The sequence below is a fragment of the Pempheris klunzingeri genome, chromosome 4, assembly GCF_042242105.1.
Source record: "Pempheris klunzingeri isolate RE-2024b chromosome 4, fPemKlu1.hap1, whole genome shotgun sequence".
NCBI lineage: Eukaryota > Metazoa > Chordata > Actinopteri > Acropomatiformes > Pempheridae > Pempheris > Pempheris klunzingeri.
In genome coordinates this window covers 25,328,200-25,343,018 of record NC_092015.1, presented here as the reverse complement: position 1 = coordinate 25,343,018, position 14,819 = coordinate 25,328,200, and the positions used below count along the sequence as shown (strand labels likewise).

Sequence of the window (14,819 nt, the reverse complement as noted above, 5' to 3'; positions counted from 1 at the left end):
GCTGTTAGTGTATGTTGTATCTTGTGGACAAGCTAGAAATAAGTGTGAGTTAGAAACTGGACTAGCAAACTAGCTTTCCTGCGTTTAGCTCCACACAGCAGCTATGACACTGACGGTGAGCAAAGGTACGTGTGTGTGTGTAACATGGTGCTGAAACACGTTCTTATGTGGAAAATAAGTAGCTACGGTTTAAAACCTTTTACTTTTTGAAAGCTGCCTTGTTCTGTTTTCCGAATCTGGATGAAAATGCTTGTAATTCGTCACACCCCGCCGCACATAGTTTAGAAGTAGAAGCTTTAACAATTAGTCCTGATTTCTTCGGGGCTCCACAGAGGGTTTAAGGAAGAAAACCAAATCAAACTGACATTTTATTTCTAATTGTTTGGAAAATGAATCGTATGCCGAATTGAAAAACGGCTACTAACGATTCATATCAATATCTTAGAACATATTCTCCCAGGTTGTTTGAGTAGAAAACAGTTTCTTGATAGCTAAACTCTTTGATAGATACTCTGATTGGGGCAGTTAGTTGATTCACTGACAGTTATTTTGACAGTCGTTTAATCTTTCAAGCAGTTAACAATCAGAAGTGCCACAAATATTCTGATTTCAGCCTCATATCTGGGGGTTTGCTGGTTTAATTCTTGCTCTTAAGGGATCTACTATCCTGTTATAGAATATCTCTTTCAAGATATTCAAGATTCCACCTTTGGCTCTGGGAGATTAGAAAGGGCCTTTATCACTAATTCATTACATTTGATACTTAAAACTATTGGACCAAGTCAGCAAATCAATCAATAATGAAGCGAATTGATAGTCACAGATGTGTTGTGTCTGTCGTAGCCCACAAAGTTCCAGAACTGGTTGGTTGTGCTTTGTTATTGATCCTAGTATTGAGTATTAAGTATTGATCCTTTCGACGCCTGTTGTTGTTCTGCTTTCAGAGTCGGCGGTTCTTCAGGGTGCTTTCCTTCTGGCCGAGAAGCTGTGTCTCCCTTCATCCCTGTCCTCCCTGCAAAAAGATGACTGGAGCCGGGTGGGACGTCCAGTCCTGGAGGCAGTCAGAGAAATCTGTAGACAGGACAAACTCAATTCACATTCCGCTACCACATCTGTCAGCTGGACAGAGAAACTGGTTTGTGCTCTGTGGCTGAAGCTGTTGTGCAGGGAGGCTGGAGAGGATGTCGAGGTGTCCTGGAGGGAGAACCCTTTCTTCCCCCTGCAGAACGGCCTCCCTGAGGTCAGCCATGTTGTCCTGCTGGAGGTGGTGAGGTCGATGGGAGCCGCTCAGACATTTGCCCAATTCCTCTTGTGTCTTCCTCGATCTCAGATTTGCACTGAGCTTGAAAGGCTTGTGCAATACACGAGGAGCAGCCCTACGAGAGAGGATGACGCCCGGCTTTTTCTGGAGGTGTGGTGGGAACTGTGGAAGGGCCGAGATGAGCAGACAGCAGGAGGGGAGGATAGCATAGGGACAATGTTCGCTAGACAGTGTGCTCGTCTTTCCTCCAAGTCTTCTGGTGAGTCTTCTCAGGCTGCCAAGAGGTTAAAGCTAGACCCACCAGACCCATCAGCCATGTCACCAACCACTGACGTCCTGCACATTCTCCTTCATGCACTTAAAGACGTGAAAGATCACATATCTACTACAGACCTTTGCCTCCAGGCCCTTTCTGTTTCTCTTGATGCTCTTCACACAGCCTTCCTAATAGACCAAGCAGCTGTACTGTCCACCATAGAAAAGATGCACATTCTGTCTAAAACTGTTAGCATCAGAGAGAAGAACGATGAGAAACTGAGTCCTGAACTCATTCGGGAGGCTCAGAGAGACCTGCGTGCTTCTCACACACCATCTCAGTTTCAGCCCAGCAGGATGAAGCTCGACGAAGCCTTGAAGATTATAACTGAAGCTGCTCAGTTCTGGCAAAGCAGCGGGCTCCTGAAAGTGAATGAGAGCTCGGATCCCAGCTACTCAGCATTCAAACTAGAGCAAAGCGTCCAGAGAGTCCTGACAGATCTGCAGAAAGCAGAAGTGCCCGCAGCTATGACTGAGAAGAATCTACTGAGAGGTTTGCTGGAGTCGCTGGCTTTCCCAGCTGTAGAGAGCAGCCCCGAGATGAACGCCAGGGTCACGGCGATGATCATCAGTCACCGCCTGGACGACCATCAGAACTATGCGCTGTTGTTTGCCAGTGAGAAGAGTTGGGCCGCCTGTGATGAGCACTGGATTGACTGCATAGAAAAGAACCAAGCTGCCTTCCAGCACCGCAGCATACTCATCAAACTGACCTCCACTCTCATGAGTAAACTCCACCGTCAGAGCACTAATGTGAGCCACTGCAGGAAGCTGATGAAAGTCATCGCAGACATTTTCTCTGCGCTTTCCTTAAAAGACAAGAACAAAGCGTTGGCTGCCATGTTGAGACTGTCTAGCAGGGGCTTCTTTGCGTGCTCCGTCCCCCCTGCCGTGATCGACGGGTTCGAACTGGAGCTCAACATGGCCTTCAACTGCATCATCCAGGGAGGGGGCGGCGAGTCAGCAGCTGCGTCGCAGGGCAATCTGAACACAGCAGTGTCTTTAGTAGCAAGAGTCGCGTTTCAGAACCCAGAGGCTGCTCTGAGATCTTGCTGTCATTCAGCTATTTTCAATAAAGGAGCTTTCTCTCTTATGGCTAAGATCTTGCAGCAGCTGCCAGGACTCATAGGACAGAAGGGAAGAGAAGATGAAGCTCAAAGCGATGAGGACGAAGGAAAAGGGGCAGAAGAAAGTATAGCTGACGGAAAGGTTGCTGCAAGTGGCAGCAGTCTACTCTGCAGGTGTCTACAGGAACTGTTCAAGACCAAATCCTTGTCAGCCAATGAAAGAGAGCAGTTCCTCAAGTGTCTGGGCCTGCTGATGATGCCTGTCATGGCAGTCGAGGGAGAAGAAGTGAAGCAAAGCTTTCTGCTACCAGAGGAGGTTGTTAACACCTTTGTCCTGTCTAACCTCTCCACTATGGGTGAGTGTCCTGTGATGGTCTGCTAATTTATCTCTTTCCAGGCTACAATATCAGCTTGTTTAAAAAGTGCAAAGTATGCTGATGATTTTGAATAAGATATCAGTAATATTAAGTTTTATATATAAAGCCTTTATCACCGTTGATGTCGTCCAGTGTGATGTGATGTGATGTGATGAGAAACCAGTACAGATATATTAATATATCAAACAGTGTCTCTATTATGTCGTTTTGTTAACCAAGAGCTCCGACAGGTTTGCCAAAGGTGTCTCTTAGTCACAGTTCTTTTATAGTCCCGTTTAAACCAGCAGATTTTTTAACATCAATCAATGAAGAAAGACATCAAGCAGCTCCATATTTATGGAGCAAAATTGGCCTTCAGAGTCAGTAGTTTGGTCTCTACCGAGCTGCTAAACGCTGCTCTGTATTCACCAGCTAGCTGCTGTATTGGGCTGTTTGCCACCATGGTGCTGGGCAGGTAGTGTGAATGAAATAACTGAGATGGCGGCGGTGAGAGTGAACTAAAACCAAAACAACGAGCTTATAGAGACTCGTACGTTAATAATCACCTGTGTGTCACATTTCACATGGGCTGTTTGGTCCATTGTTAATGTAAAAAATCGTGATTAGTGCAGCTTTAAGGATTCTGTGTCAAAAATGCTTGCGGTAAATGCAGAGGAAATAATTTGAGCCAGTCTGCTGACTTGTTCATGTCCCCTGCAGGTCAAAGCTCCTTTGATACAGAACTCAGTCTGCAGCTTCTCCACACTGCTTTGTCTGTGGACGTCCAGGAACCAGCCTCCTCTCCTCACTGGGTGATGGACTGCTCTCCCTTCCCTCTGCTCTATGTCCTCGCCCAGCTATACAACCACACTCTCAGGTCTGTGTCAGTGCTCCGGTGACCTTCAGTCCACTTCTACTTACCTTCTGTTGTTCCACAGTTTTATTCCTGAACTTTAAAACATACTGGATCTCTGCTAGGTGCTGGGAGCAGACACCAGGGGGCGCTGCCCCCCACTGGTCCATGGACACCCGGGAGCTGCTGTTGTCAGTGCTGACCACGCTGGGGCAGGTGGTGGGTGCAGAGGTGGCGGCGGCCCCCAGCAGCTGGTCCAGAGCTCTGTTCTGGCTCTACAACAAGGTGGAGGAACTGGACTGGAGCGTTCGTTTCCACCTGAAGGCCGTTTGGGGGGAGCACTTCAAAAACGAGGTTCCCTCGTCTCTGCTGACTGTGTGTGACCTACCTGAGCAGGTAAGAGTTTGAGCCTCGAGTTTCTTTCAAGGGTACTGAAATGTACAAAGATCAAGGTGTCAGCATCCATGCATAGACCCCCCAATACCAAGACTTCCTGCCTAAATGCAGCACACCTGATGAACTGTAATGGGGGCATTCCACTGAGTTTTCACATGAAATCCAGTTAAACTCTCTATACGACATTCATAACACTAATATATCATTACACAACTATTTACTATGTAAAGAGGGAGGTGCACATTTGTTTGGTCTGATGTGCAGAGATATCATTTAGAGATAAACCTGTGAAAACAGATGAATAAAAGTCTTCTGTGTCTCTGCAGCTTTGACAAGTGTGATGAAATAACTTGGATGTCACGGTGATGGCATTGGCTCACGTTTTTATCTCACGACCGTATGTAAAAAGTGGGGGTTTATCAGGTGGGGTGGATCTAATGAAAGATGCTGCATTGTGGGAAATGTAGGAACCAGTGTTGAGTACTCCTCTAGCCATGTGGTGGTCATCCAACCTCTTTAAAAAATATTACTCTCACATTTTCATCAACCGTATCACTGAGCTGCTCCGACTTTAATATACATTTAAAATGTTTTCAGACAGACAGACTGAACCAACTGTTGTGTTCTACACACTACTAAAGCACTTTAGCTAAAGGAGGCACTGTTGTTGTGAAGTGCATGGAAATGTACCTGCTTTCAGCCTCCGGCCTCCGGCAGCAGGTCTGGATCTGGAGGTTCCACATTGAAACAAAGTGACACATGGTGTCCAGCCAATGCTTTCTGTTGCATGTTTATTGCAGAAATGCAATGAAACAGTCTTTGTGTAGTTCATGATGAGCTGTATGAACGTTGCTGTGGACCTGATCCCCCCCCCCCTCCCCTCAGCAGGATTAACAGTAACTGCTGCTCACAGCTGAGACACAGCACTGTTTTGTTAGCAGCTTAGCCCTCTTTTTGTTTCTCATTCATCTGAGCCAAACTGTTCCTGATCATTTATTTGTTCCTCTGTAGGAGTGGTCCGGTTTGGACCTGCCTCAGTATGGTCAGGGCACAGGTCTCCTGGCCTGGATGGAGTGCTGTTCCATATCGGACTCCCTGCAGTCCACCATGTTGTCCGGCCTCTCTCTGGACCGGCGCCGGCCCGATCACATAGGCATGTTCAGCAAAGGCGTGCTGGTGGCTCTGACCCAGACCCTGCCCTGGTGCTCCGTCCCCCAGTGGACCAGACTGCTGGGAGTCCTGAGGGAGCTCATCGCCTCAGAGCGCCTCCACGTCCCCTTCTCGCTCGAGTACGTGGACTACCTGCCACTCCTGGATCTGAGGAGGTTTTCCTGTGAGCTCCGCTTGTCTGTCCTCCTGCTTCGAGTCCTCCAGCTGCTCTGCGGCTCCAGCTGCTCCCACTGGCTGTCGGTGGACGGCTGGGCCCACGTCGGCAGGTTATATGCCCACTCTGTGAAGGACGTGATGAACTCTGTAAGAGCCAAGCTGCCTCTTCCCTCATCTGGTGCTCTGACTTCAATGTCTCCTAAAGCACCAGCGTCTAGAAATTCCAATCCCTCCTGCACTTCAATCAAATCTCCCAAAATGTCCCAAGACATTTCCCAGAAAGACCTCAAACACCCAGGAGGCCCCCCCCTGAAAGCAGCAGAGTCGCACAGGGAGGAGGAGGTGGAGGCTGTTCCCAGCCAGGAAGTCCTCTTCGTACTCAGCCAGCTCTTCTGCCATGTTCAGCACATCCAGGTATGAATCACTGACGTCCACACCACGGCCACTGACTATTCTCCTTTTAGTAACTGGACAGTACAGCCAGACACCTGTTGGTGTTTGTTCACCAGGATTTAACCATAGATAGCGACAGCAACACTGAGGCTGAGCCAAACATCATAGAGCTAGGGTTATTTGTGTAGTCGCCACAGGTAATCTAGTGGAGAACTGTACAAATATACATTTGTTTGTCTGCAATTTGTTAGGTATTAAAAATACAATTATTTTAGAATTAAGATCCCAGTTAATGGTATTTTGGTATGTGTAGATTTCTCTGTATCACTCTTCCTAAATCTGGATCGGGTTCTCAGTGGTTGCATTTCCTCCTCCCAGGTGATGATGCCAGGAGGCCAGTGTGAACCGCTGTTCCTCTCCAGTCTGGAGATCCTCAGCCACTATGAGGCCATCATGGCCGCTTTCCCTGACAGCAGCAGCCCGCTGGAGAGCGACAACACCCGCCACTTCTTCTCCACCATCACTGACAACCTGGAGAACCGGGAGATGAAGGCCGCCCTGCAGCAGAAGATCGCTCAGCTCGTGTCGTCGGCAGCTTGACGTGTTGTCCGCTGAACATTTGTGGTTCTCGGATGCTTTAAAGACTGTGTGAACAAGTCTGCTCATAAAATAAGGATATCATTTAATTTGCTGCACTAGTTAATTTAAGAAGTTATTACAAAGTGATGAGTTAGGAATGAATAAAAAGCAGATATTTCACAGCAAATGTCTTTGTGCTGCCTGAGTAATTTTCATTTCTCCTCTGAAGCTGAGCAGTTAGGACGTGGTGGCTGACAGAGGATGCTACTTTTCATTACTTTAATTACAAATGTAGTAACTGTACACCGTGCGTTTCCATATATTAGTGTGTGTGCAGTCCCTCGTCATCATCAAAGCCTTCAGGAGCACAGAAATATTAATGTCATTTATTCATTTTATTAATTAAACAGCCTCTCATTTTTATTTAAGCAGAAATATTAACAGTAAAGCTTTAAACAATGTGCTGTCACAACACTTTAAACAGTTTTATCACATAGCCAACAAAATAAAACATGGATTAAAGCTGCATAATGATTTAGTGCAAGAGAAACTCTTTAGTGCTGAGACATCACTGTGTGATGTATGAAGGCCACAGTTCATAGAGTAGAATTTCAGAGTCTGAATGTTTGAGAATAAAATCATATTTGAAGTTGTACTTGTAAAATGTAACTGAATAACTTTATTCTAGATATTTTCTGATTTTCCCCCATAATATTACTATCTGTTCTTGATATCTTAGATTTCGGGGCAGTGGCCCAAATATTCTCATCTGGTATCTTCAGCCTAGGTGGTAAAGCAGGATTTTTTTAGACCAGGTGGACTCCTCAGTCTCCCTTGGCTCTCCTCTGCCTCAGGTACAGTCTGTTGGCTTTCTTCAGCAGCAGGATGAACCAGTAGATCTGTGGAGCCAGGATCACCAGGTTACCCACGTTGCAGTGCAGAGGCAGGTGGAAGGCCACTCTGTGCAGGGGAATCCCAAACTGCCGGCCGTACATCCAGTACATGAAGGGGAAGACCAGGATCCGACATGCGAGGAAACTGGAGAGGACGACGAGCCCGTTGATTCTGTGCAGCCTGGTGTCGTCGAGGCCCAGCTGGATATCAGGGGACACGTTAGAGGTGAGGCAGGAATATCACAACTTGTTCTACTGAAGTCTGATGTGGAAAAACTGGTCAGTGTTCAGAATAAAAACTCGTTCAGCTCAAGATGTCTTTCTCTGAAGACAGAACTTTAACAAACTTCCTGGTGCAGCATGTGTGGACAAAGCTCATACCAAAAACACAAGTAACATTTCAGCTGAGCTCAATACAGCAAGTCCTCTTTCACACCGTCACATACAATCCCTCCATCTGTGTGTGTGTGTGTGTGCATAGTCCCTCTTAGGTTACAAATTGAACATTTCTCCCCCAATATCTTTTAGAAGTTTGGCATTCAGTCCTTTTTAAATATGCGGACAATTTAACAAGTTCTGCTAATTTAATTGGACACGTTCTGCAACGTGTGATTTCTGTCTGGTGGCTTTGAAGAGAGCAATAACCAAAAGGATCTTCCAGGTCTCTCTCTGTAGGGATCCTTTCCGTAATGCCGTCACACACTTGGAACAACAATCTGAGCCGGCCAGTGGCTAAAACAAGCACTTTAACAAGCAGCATTACTTTGCAGCCATTGCAACCCGTTTACCGGCTGTCAGACTAATTGGAATTCCAAACCGTTTTGTACCTACTGGTCATTTAGACACCAAAATAGGATTTGCATTTTAAAATCACCGTAGTTCCCCATAAAGCCCATTTTTGTAATGCTACTTTATAAAGTAATATTACAGTGAACTGTTCCACTGTGGTATTGCTTCTCTTACTTTAGTCCTCTGCTGATAAGGTCTGACTAAACGGCTACATTTATTTTATACAAGGTGCTTCACAATTGGCTTCTTATTCACACACACAGAGCAATGGCAGTGACTATCCAAACTGTAGGGCTCAATTTTTTATTTCTTTTATTCTACAATGATAAAGTAAATAATTATAAAATAAAACTTCTTTTATTCTATAATGATGCTCAGATGGTTTACCTGGATAAGAATCCTTCCTATAGAGACAAAAGGAGTGCTGAACTCCGTGGTGAACAGGCAGCCGATGAAGAAATCCCCCAGTCCTCTTCTGAAGAACTGCAAACAAGACACACAGGTGGCCTTTACTGTGTGTGTGCTCATACCTTCCAGACCAATCAGAGCAGCGCTAACACTGCGAGTGTGTTAGTGATTCCGCTCCACACTCACCAAAGTGATGGGCATGAAAATAAGAAGCAGCACCAGGTGATGGAGGACCAACATCCGCTCCTTCAGGAGGAAAGCCTTCACGGTGTGAAGAGAGTGGCCGATGTCGGAGCTGCACTGACCCCTGACCCTCTGAGTGTGGTAGTGGCTCAGGTACATGGCATAGATGTCGTGGGCCATGTAGGGAGATCCGAACAGGACAAACCCATTGACCAGCCAGTGACTGCACATGTGGAACAGCAGGCACTTTAACTGAAGTCACTTATATGCAAACAATAAATATGACTTTAAAAGCAGAATGTCTAAGGTGATTCCCTGATTGTAAACTGCACTAGTGTTGGTTCACTGAGAGAATAATCTCTTCCTGGTGAGAACACTCCACCTGTCAGTCAGCACATCCTGGCAGGAAGACACAACTGTGACTCCAGCTGCAGTGGCCAGAGAGGCGTGGATGGCGGAGACGAGCCTGAGGAAGCAGAGTGAGCATGAATCAAACACTTTAGTCTGTCTGCAGAGAAATGGAACTGGGAAGAGAGCTCACATCGGTTAAAGACCAAAATCCATTGGAAACGAATGCGAGTTGACTTGTTTTGCTGATCGGCACCAATATATGCACCATGGAAGGTTGTTTTAGTACTGAACCTTCTCAGAGATCGAACTCGGCATGTTCGGCAGACAAATTACGCACATATGATAAAATATTTCAAAGAAATTTCGACGTTGCACGCGGCTTAAACCATCTCCACAACGTGCGTGAACCGACAGATGAGCAGGACTAACTGACCTCTCACTGACAGAAGTCACGTCTGCGTCACTCCACTGTGTGAACGTGTGTTTTAGAGCTTTCCTGAAGCTGTAGAAAAGCCCCGGAAACACCACAGCGCCACAGACCAGGGCAGCAAACATCATGTGAGCCGACCTCCTCCGCCTGCAGCCGCCGAGTGGACAGCTAGCGGCCAACAGCAGGCTCGGCCATGGGCTAATGTAGCTAGCAGGGTTAGCTTGTCCCCTGATCAACTTCCACTTAGACGCGTACGTTGGATTTACCGGGCTGTGATTGGTCGGAGGAGAGGCGCTTTGGACCAATAGCAGAGGTTGTCCTTAAATGACTTCTGCTTGTCTTCATGTTGAATGTAGGCAGTAAGATCATCTTCCTCAAAATGAAGATAACATGTAGCTGGTGTGCAGAAGTCCTGTACAATATGTAGATATATGTAATGTGGCTTTACTGGACATGTTCAGGGAGGGTTACATCTAAGTGCATTCAACTTCTACTTGAGTAAAACTTCTTTAAAGTAGTAAAACTTCTTTCAAGTAGTTTTACTTGAGTAAAATATTCAAATACTGAATATTGAACATGCTGATCTCCACAGCTCTCCTGTCCTCCTCTCTGAATGATGGGGCAGAGGGCCTGAGGACCTACTTGGGACCAAACAGAAGCCACCCGGGGACGTCCGCCACCATGACGGGCCGCCCTGAGACCTTCCCATGGCTGGCAGAGCTCCTGATGGGCTGCATGTTGATCTGAAACTCTTCTCTGTCCAGCATCGTGCTGCCTGCCGAGCTCCTCTCTGACCTCGCCCTCCCCAGCAGGATGAGGCCAAGAGCAGGCCTAAAGCCAGCTGGTAATCCACCAATAACACACGAAACATGAAACAACGTACACGTATTTGATTCCAGTTGTCGGCTTGCTGATCGTGGGAAAATGACTAATCAAAGTTCCCATCTCCCTCTGAGCACATGTGGCTCCTCTCCTGTGGAATCTCCTTCCAGTTTGGGTTCAGGGGGCAGACACCCAGGGGTGTCCACCACTGACATCAACCACTGGTCCATCAAATACATTTACCCACATCTAGATGTCTTTTCAACATTTAATAAGGCTAAAGATGAAAAAAACACACACATTCACACACATCTCCGGCTCTTAAGTGTCTTTAATCAACTCTCCGTGTGAGGCTGCCGTGCTGAAAGGTTGCTGGTTGTTATGATCCACAGTCAGAGTGCGAGTCAAAGCTTCACACTGAACTATCTTCTGCAGCTCTGATCCTGTGTTGTTCTGTGAAGCTGAACATGTCTGCTGCATGTGAAACCTCAGTATGATCATCAAAGTTCACAACAGAGAAGTTCCTGAGGGAATAAAAGGACACACACTAAGCTGGGGATAGAAAACACACACACACACACACACACACACACACAGCAGTTCTACAGCTGCAGCTCCATTTGGTTTGGTGATTTCATTTGAAACTGAAATTAAACAAAAAAAAATGAGGAATTGGTCTGAGTCCCTCTGAGACTTTTGCCATATGGAAACTGGTGTTATACAAATGTAAAATACAAAATCGATGTTCCAAAATAGTTTTCTCCCACTTTTGACGTGTTACAACAGAAAAACAAAACCTTCCTTATGTATTAAAAGTACATCAAATAAATAGAACACATGGATACACACAAAGTAAATAAAATGAAATGAAAGGGGGGGGGGCATGCAGTGAGAAGGATACTCAGTGACAGCACATTTCTGTCACTTTTTAAAGCAGGTGTGTGTAATCTTTGTGAACATGTGGCATCTTTATTGTCGTACAAATTCTCAAGCAATAAAATGCACCTCTGTTAAATTCAGTACACTCATCTGTACAATAAGCATTTAATTTGGTCTGGTGGTGAGTTCAGGGCACTAACATTAGCCAAGCAGACTTTTTTATGGGTTGATAACTTCCAATTTAATAATAATTAATAATTTCCAAGAAGTTTTCAGGGGAGAAGTGTGTCATTTTGTCCACTTGGGCTTAAATTTTCTGTCAAGGACACTCCTATTCTCCCTCTAATTGATACCAGCTTACAGACATACATACATAGAGTAACATGTGACATCTGGGTGACTGACATCACTGAGTCTGCTGACTGTGACCGTTATCCCATAACTGCAAAAGTTAAATTTAACTTTACTCACTTTAAAGCGTTAGGGTGTTGTTTGTTAAAATGTGAGGACAAAACCACTGAATGACTTTCTGTCTTTGTCACACTCCCACACAGCAGATGTCCTTTCATATCTGCAGGTTGGCTTCGGTTGACTCAGTCCTGAGTGGACAAAAGACAGGGAGTGTAAAACAGCAGCAGAGCTTCACATTGCCAAAGTATTATTCTGAGACTTCCAGATCTGCACATTGTGTGCCACTAAATGACACCAGTAGTGAGTGTGGTGATGTGACGCAGACTCCTCCCTGAACAGCTAATCCACACTGAGTGACCGTTTCCCCCCACTAGACCACATCTATACTAAGTCTGTACATATCTGTCTCTCTGTGTCTATTAGTTTTCTCAGATGTCTGAGCAGATGAGTCCTTGCAGTGTGACGTGGGGGCCTCCAGGGTGTCAGCCTATAGCACTCTTCCTGACTGCTGGGCCTTCTCACGGCACCAGATCATAGTATAAAAGCTCGGACCCCAGAAATAGGCCACATACGGATAATGGAGCAGCAGGAAGTAGGCCAGGCCGCCACACTTCAGTGACGATTACTGAGCGATCCATCAGAAGAAAATGTTTGTGTCTCTGCAGCGTTAAGCTGATAAAAGAGGAGGTTGAGCTGTCTCTGCCCAAGATGAGGTATTATTGCTAGTTTGACTCTGTCAGAACGGCCAAATGATACTTTCAGACAGAACTGGACCTGTATGACCAAGTAGAAACACTAGTGTTAGAAAGCTGTAATGATTATTGGTCATTGTTCAATGTTCGATATGACAAAATCCTGTCAACCCTCTAATTTAAAACAATTACCTGAAGTTAATTGAGTCTTTTTTCTTTGCCGAGTCTGACTGCATTATCCTTCACCCACCAATTCTTCTTGAGTCCTCCCTCCTGTGAGCACTGCATCTGTTAGTCACCAGGTCTGATCATGCATGCATGCTCTACAGTAATAATAATGTTAAAATGTACTAATCATAATAATAAAAATGATAATGATAATACATTTTATTCATGGAGCTTCTTGTCAGCATTCTCAGTGCACACTCCTTCCTAAAGGCCAAAAAAAGACGACAACTCCAAGTAAAACCACTGTTTTGTTAACTTTTATTCATATATATATATATATATATATATATATATATAGATTTATATATATATATATTTATTTAGTCATGTGTTTGACTGCCACTGTTAAAAAGTGTGACTCATCACATTATCACCTGTAAGCATAAATAATAACTTTTTTTTCTCTCTTGAAACCTGGGAAATAAACCAACTGAAAACAGTTATGGGTCATTTTCAGCACCATTGAATAGTACATTCTCTATATTGCATCAGGATATAAAAATATACAGATATAGTGTGTTTTTCTTCTTTAAAACATTCTTTCCGTGTTGTTCAATGGCATGAAACAAGAGAGGAAGAAAAGACCTCATACTGACGATGAGGATTGTTACCGTTCTTATCGTCTATATTATTAAACCTTAGCAGATCCGCTGGACCGTCCATTCATCCATTCACAGCACTTTGAAAACATCAGTAGCAGCCACACGTGGGAGAAACTAATGAAATAAAACACATGTTAGAGGCTTGTCCTCTGCAACATGTAACGCTCACAGTGCCACCGGCCTCCCAGCCACATGGACACAAGGGAAGAGAAGAAGATGCTGACAGAGACGTGGGAGTGTTGTAGTGCAGTGGGAGGGGAAGCCGTGAAGACCCAGCAGGCCGGTGGGCTGTAAGCTCCTCATAACCATGACCAGCCGTGTTACAGTCACACTCGAAGCACTATTTATCTACAGTCCAACGTGGCGGTGATGATGATGCTCATGGTGCTGGGGTAATAACACCCCCCAGAAAACAACAACAAAACATAAAAACAACAGAAATTCAAAGCAGATAAAAATCAAAGACTGCAACAAGTCAGTTTTAATGGTTTGAGGCAAACGAGGAGAAAACGAAGTGAAGGCGCGGTCGGGATGAGAGTTCGGTTCGCAGTGCATAGAGAGGGACTTTTGAGATGGTCACGGATTCATCGGTTGATCGGTCAGATGGGATTATTGCCCCGTGTCAGCCTCGTACACTCACACACACAGACACAAACAGAGTGAACACACACCTCCACCCCGAATGAGCAAAACACGAGAGTAAAGATGCAGAGAGAACGAGAGCAGGGCTGCTTGATCAGGCTCCTGTGGTTTCCAGGGTGTTGCCCTCTCCCACTCTCTGCATGGAGAGAAGCAGCCTCCAGGGTGGTGGGGGCGTGTGTCTCCGTTTGTGTGTGTGTCTATGTGTGTGTGATATAGATGTCCAAAAACAAGTCCAAAATAGGCCTGGCTCCGTCAACACTCTTATTTTCCATCCATTTGTCCGTCTGTCAGAGTGATGCTGAGGCCCGCTGTCTTCCAAGAGGCTTCACATCCGTGAGGAGGACGCCAGCTCGTAGAACAAGACGTAGGCATCACTGCTGCGCACTTGGCTGGAGGACATTGGCGTTACTCTGGAAAGAAGGAGAGGGGAGGTAGGCTGATGAGAGAGAAACTCATAATATGACACGTTGGCAGCTGTAGAGAGAATATCCAGGATATCTCAAATTCTGCCAGTTTAAGCCCCTGAAGCACCGCTGTGAGCTCCATGACTGTCAGAGGAAAGAATCAGGTTCAAAGGGTTATCACTGACATGTTTGATGTCAGATGTAAATATTCAGCAAGATATGAACTAACTATGAACTAACTTAAATCTATTCTGGATCAGCTGACTAAGCCATCTTTCATACTCAACAAATCAGTCATGTATGACAGCATATGTTCCTGCAGGACCTCTGTACACACACCGCCTAGCTGAAATGATTTCTTACACAGTTACCAGTTACCAGTTGTTTTCACTGGATACAGCACACATGGTACATAACACACACTAAGTCATCAATCACAAACAGCTGGGGGTCAGACACACAAACACACAGGTGATGTGTGTGGTCATGTGTATGGTGATGTCCTTAGCCACACTGGGACATAACAACAGGAAGTGGTG

General features: G+C 45.5%; 3 protein-coding genes across 8 annotated transcripts in view; 1 reads left to right on the top strand and 2 right to left on the bottom strand.

Annotated features, from left to right (window-relative positions):
• The first annotated feature begins 103 nt into the window (after positions 1 to 103).
• Positions 104 to 6,726, top strand: gemin4 (gem (nuclear organelle) associated protein 4). The gene is made up of 6 exons (XM_070828625.1): positions 104 to 125; positions 906 to 2,999; positions 3,720 to 3,876; positions 3,978 to 4,248; positions 5,260 to 5,988; positions 6,346 to 6,726. Exons 1-6 carry the CDS (start codon positions 104 to 106, stop codon positions 6,565 to 6,567), a joined length of 3,495 nt encoding a protein of 1,164 aa, XP_070684726.1. The 3' UTR covers positions 6,568 to 6,726.
• Positions 6,727 to 7,017: 291 nt separating this feature from the next.
• LOC139200276 (TLC domain-containing protein 3A-like) lies at positions 7,018 to 9,725 on the bottom strand. Its single transcript, XM_070829533.1, has 5 exons — positions 9,604 to 9,725; positions 9,202 to 9,285; positions 8,823 to 9,042; positions 8,616 to 8,711; positions 7,018 to 7,640 (listed from the first exon to the last, which is right to left on the bottom strand). The coding sequence occupies exons 1-5, from the start codon at positions 9,723 to 9,725 to the stop codon at positions 7,371 to 7,373; spliced, it is 792 nt and encodes a 263-aa protein (XP_070685634.1). The 3' UTR covers positions 7,018 to 7,370.
• Positions 9,726 to 12,897: 3,172 nt separating this feature from the next.
• Positions 12,898 to 14,819, bottom strand: part of usp2a (ubiquitin specific peptidase 2a) — a 43,623-nt gene continuing 41,701 nt past the window's right edge. For 4 of the 6 annotated variants that reach the window (XM_070829071.1, XM_070829070.1, XM_070829073.1 and 1 more), the window contains exon 14: positions 12,898 to 14,286. In XM_070829071.1, coding sequence (XP_070685172.1) covers positions 14,202 to 14,286 — 85 coding nt within the window. In that variant the 3' untranslated portion in view covers positions 12,898 to 14,201. The remainder of the gene's footprint in view (positions 14,287 to 14,819) is intronic. The other 2 variants (XM_070829074.1, XM_070829075.1) reach the window with 1 other exon arrangement.

Excerpts from the sequence above, each read along its gene's own strand:
- LOC139200276 (XM_070829533.1), bottom strand. The coding sequence starts at position 9,725 with ATGTTTGCTGCCCTGGTCTGTGGCGCTGTGGTGTTTCCGGGGCTTTTC. Across the intron at positions 9,043-9,201 it reads CAGGATGTGCTGACTGACAG|TCACTGGCTGGTCAATGGGT; the intron begins GTGGAGTGTTCT and ends CCACATGTGCAG. Across the intron at positions 8,712-8,822 it reads TTTTCATGCCCATCACTTTG|TTCTTCAGAAGAGGACTGGG; the intron begins GTGAGTGTGGAG and ends TCTTGTTTGCAG.
- gemin4 (XM_070828625.1), top strand. The coding sequence starts at position 104 with ATGACACTGACGGTGAGCAAAG. Across the intron at positions 126-905 it reads GACACTGACGGTGAGCAAAG|TATTGATCCTTTCGACGCCT; the intron begins GTACGTGTGTGT and ends TTGAGTATTAAG. Across the intron at positions 5,989-6,345 it reads GCCATGTTCAGCACATCCAG|GTGATGATGCCAGGAGGCCA; the intron begins GTATGAATCACT and ends TCCTCCTCCCAG.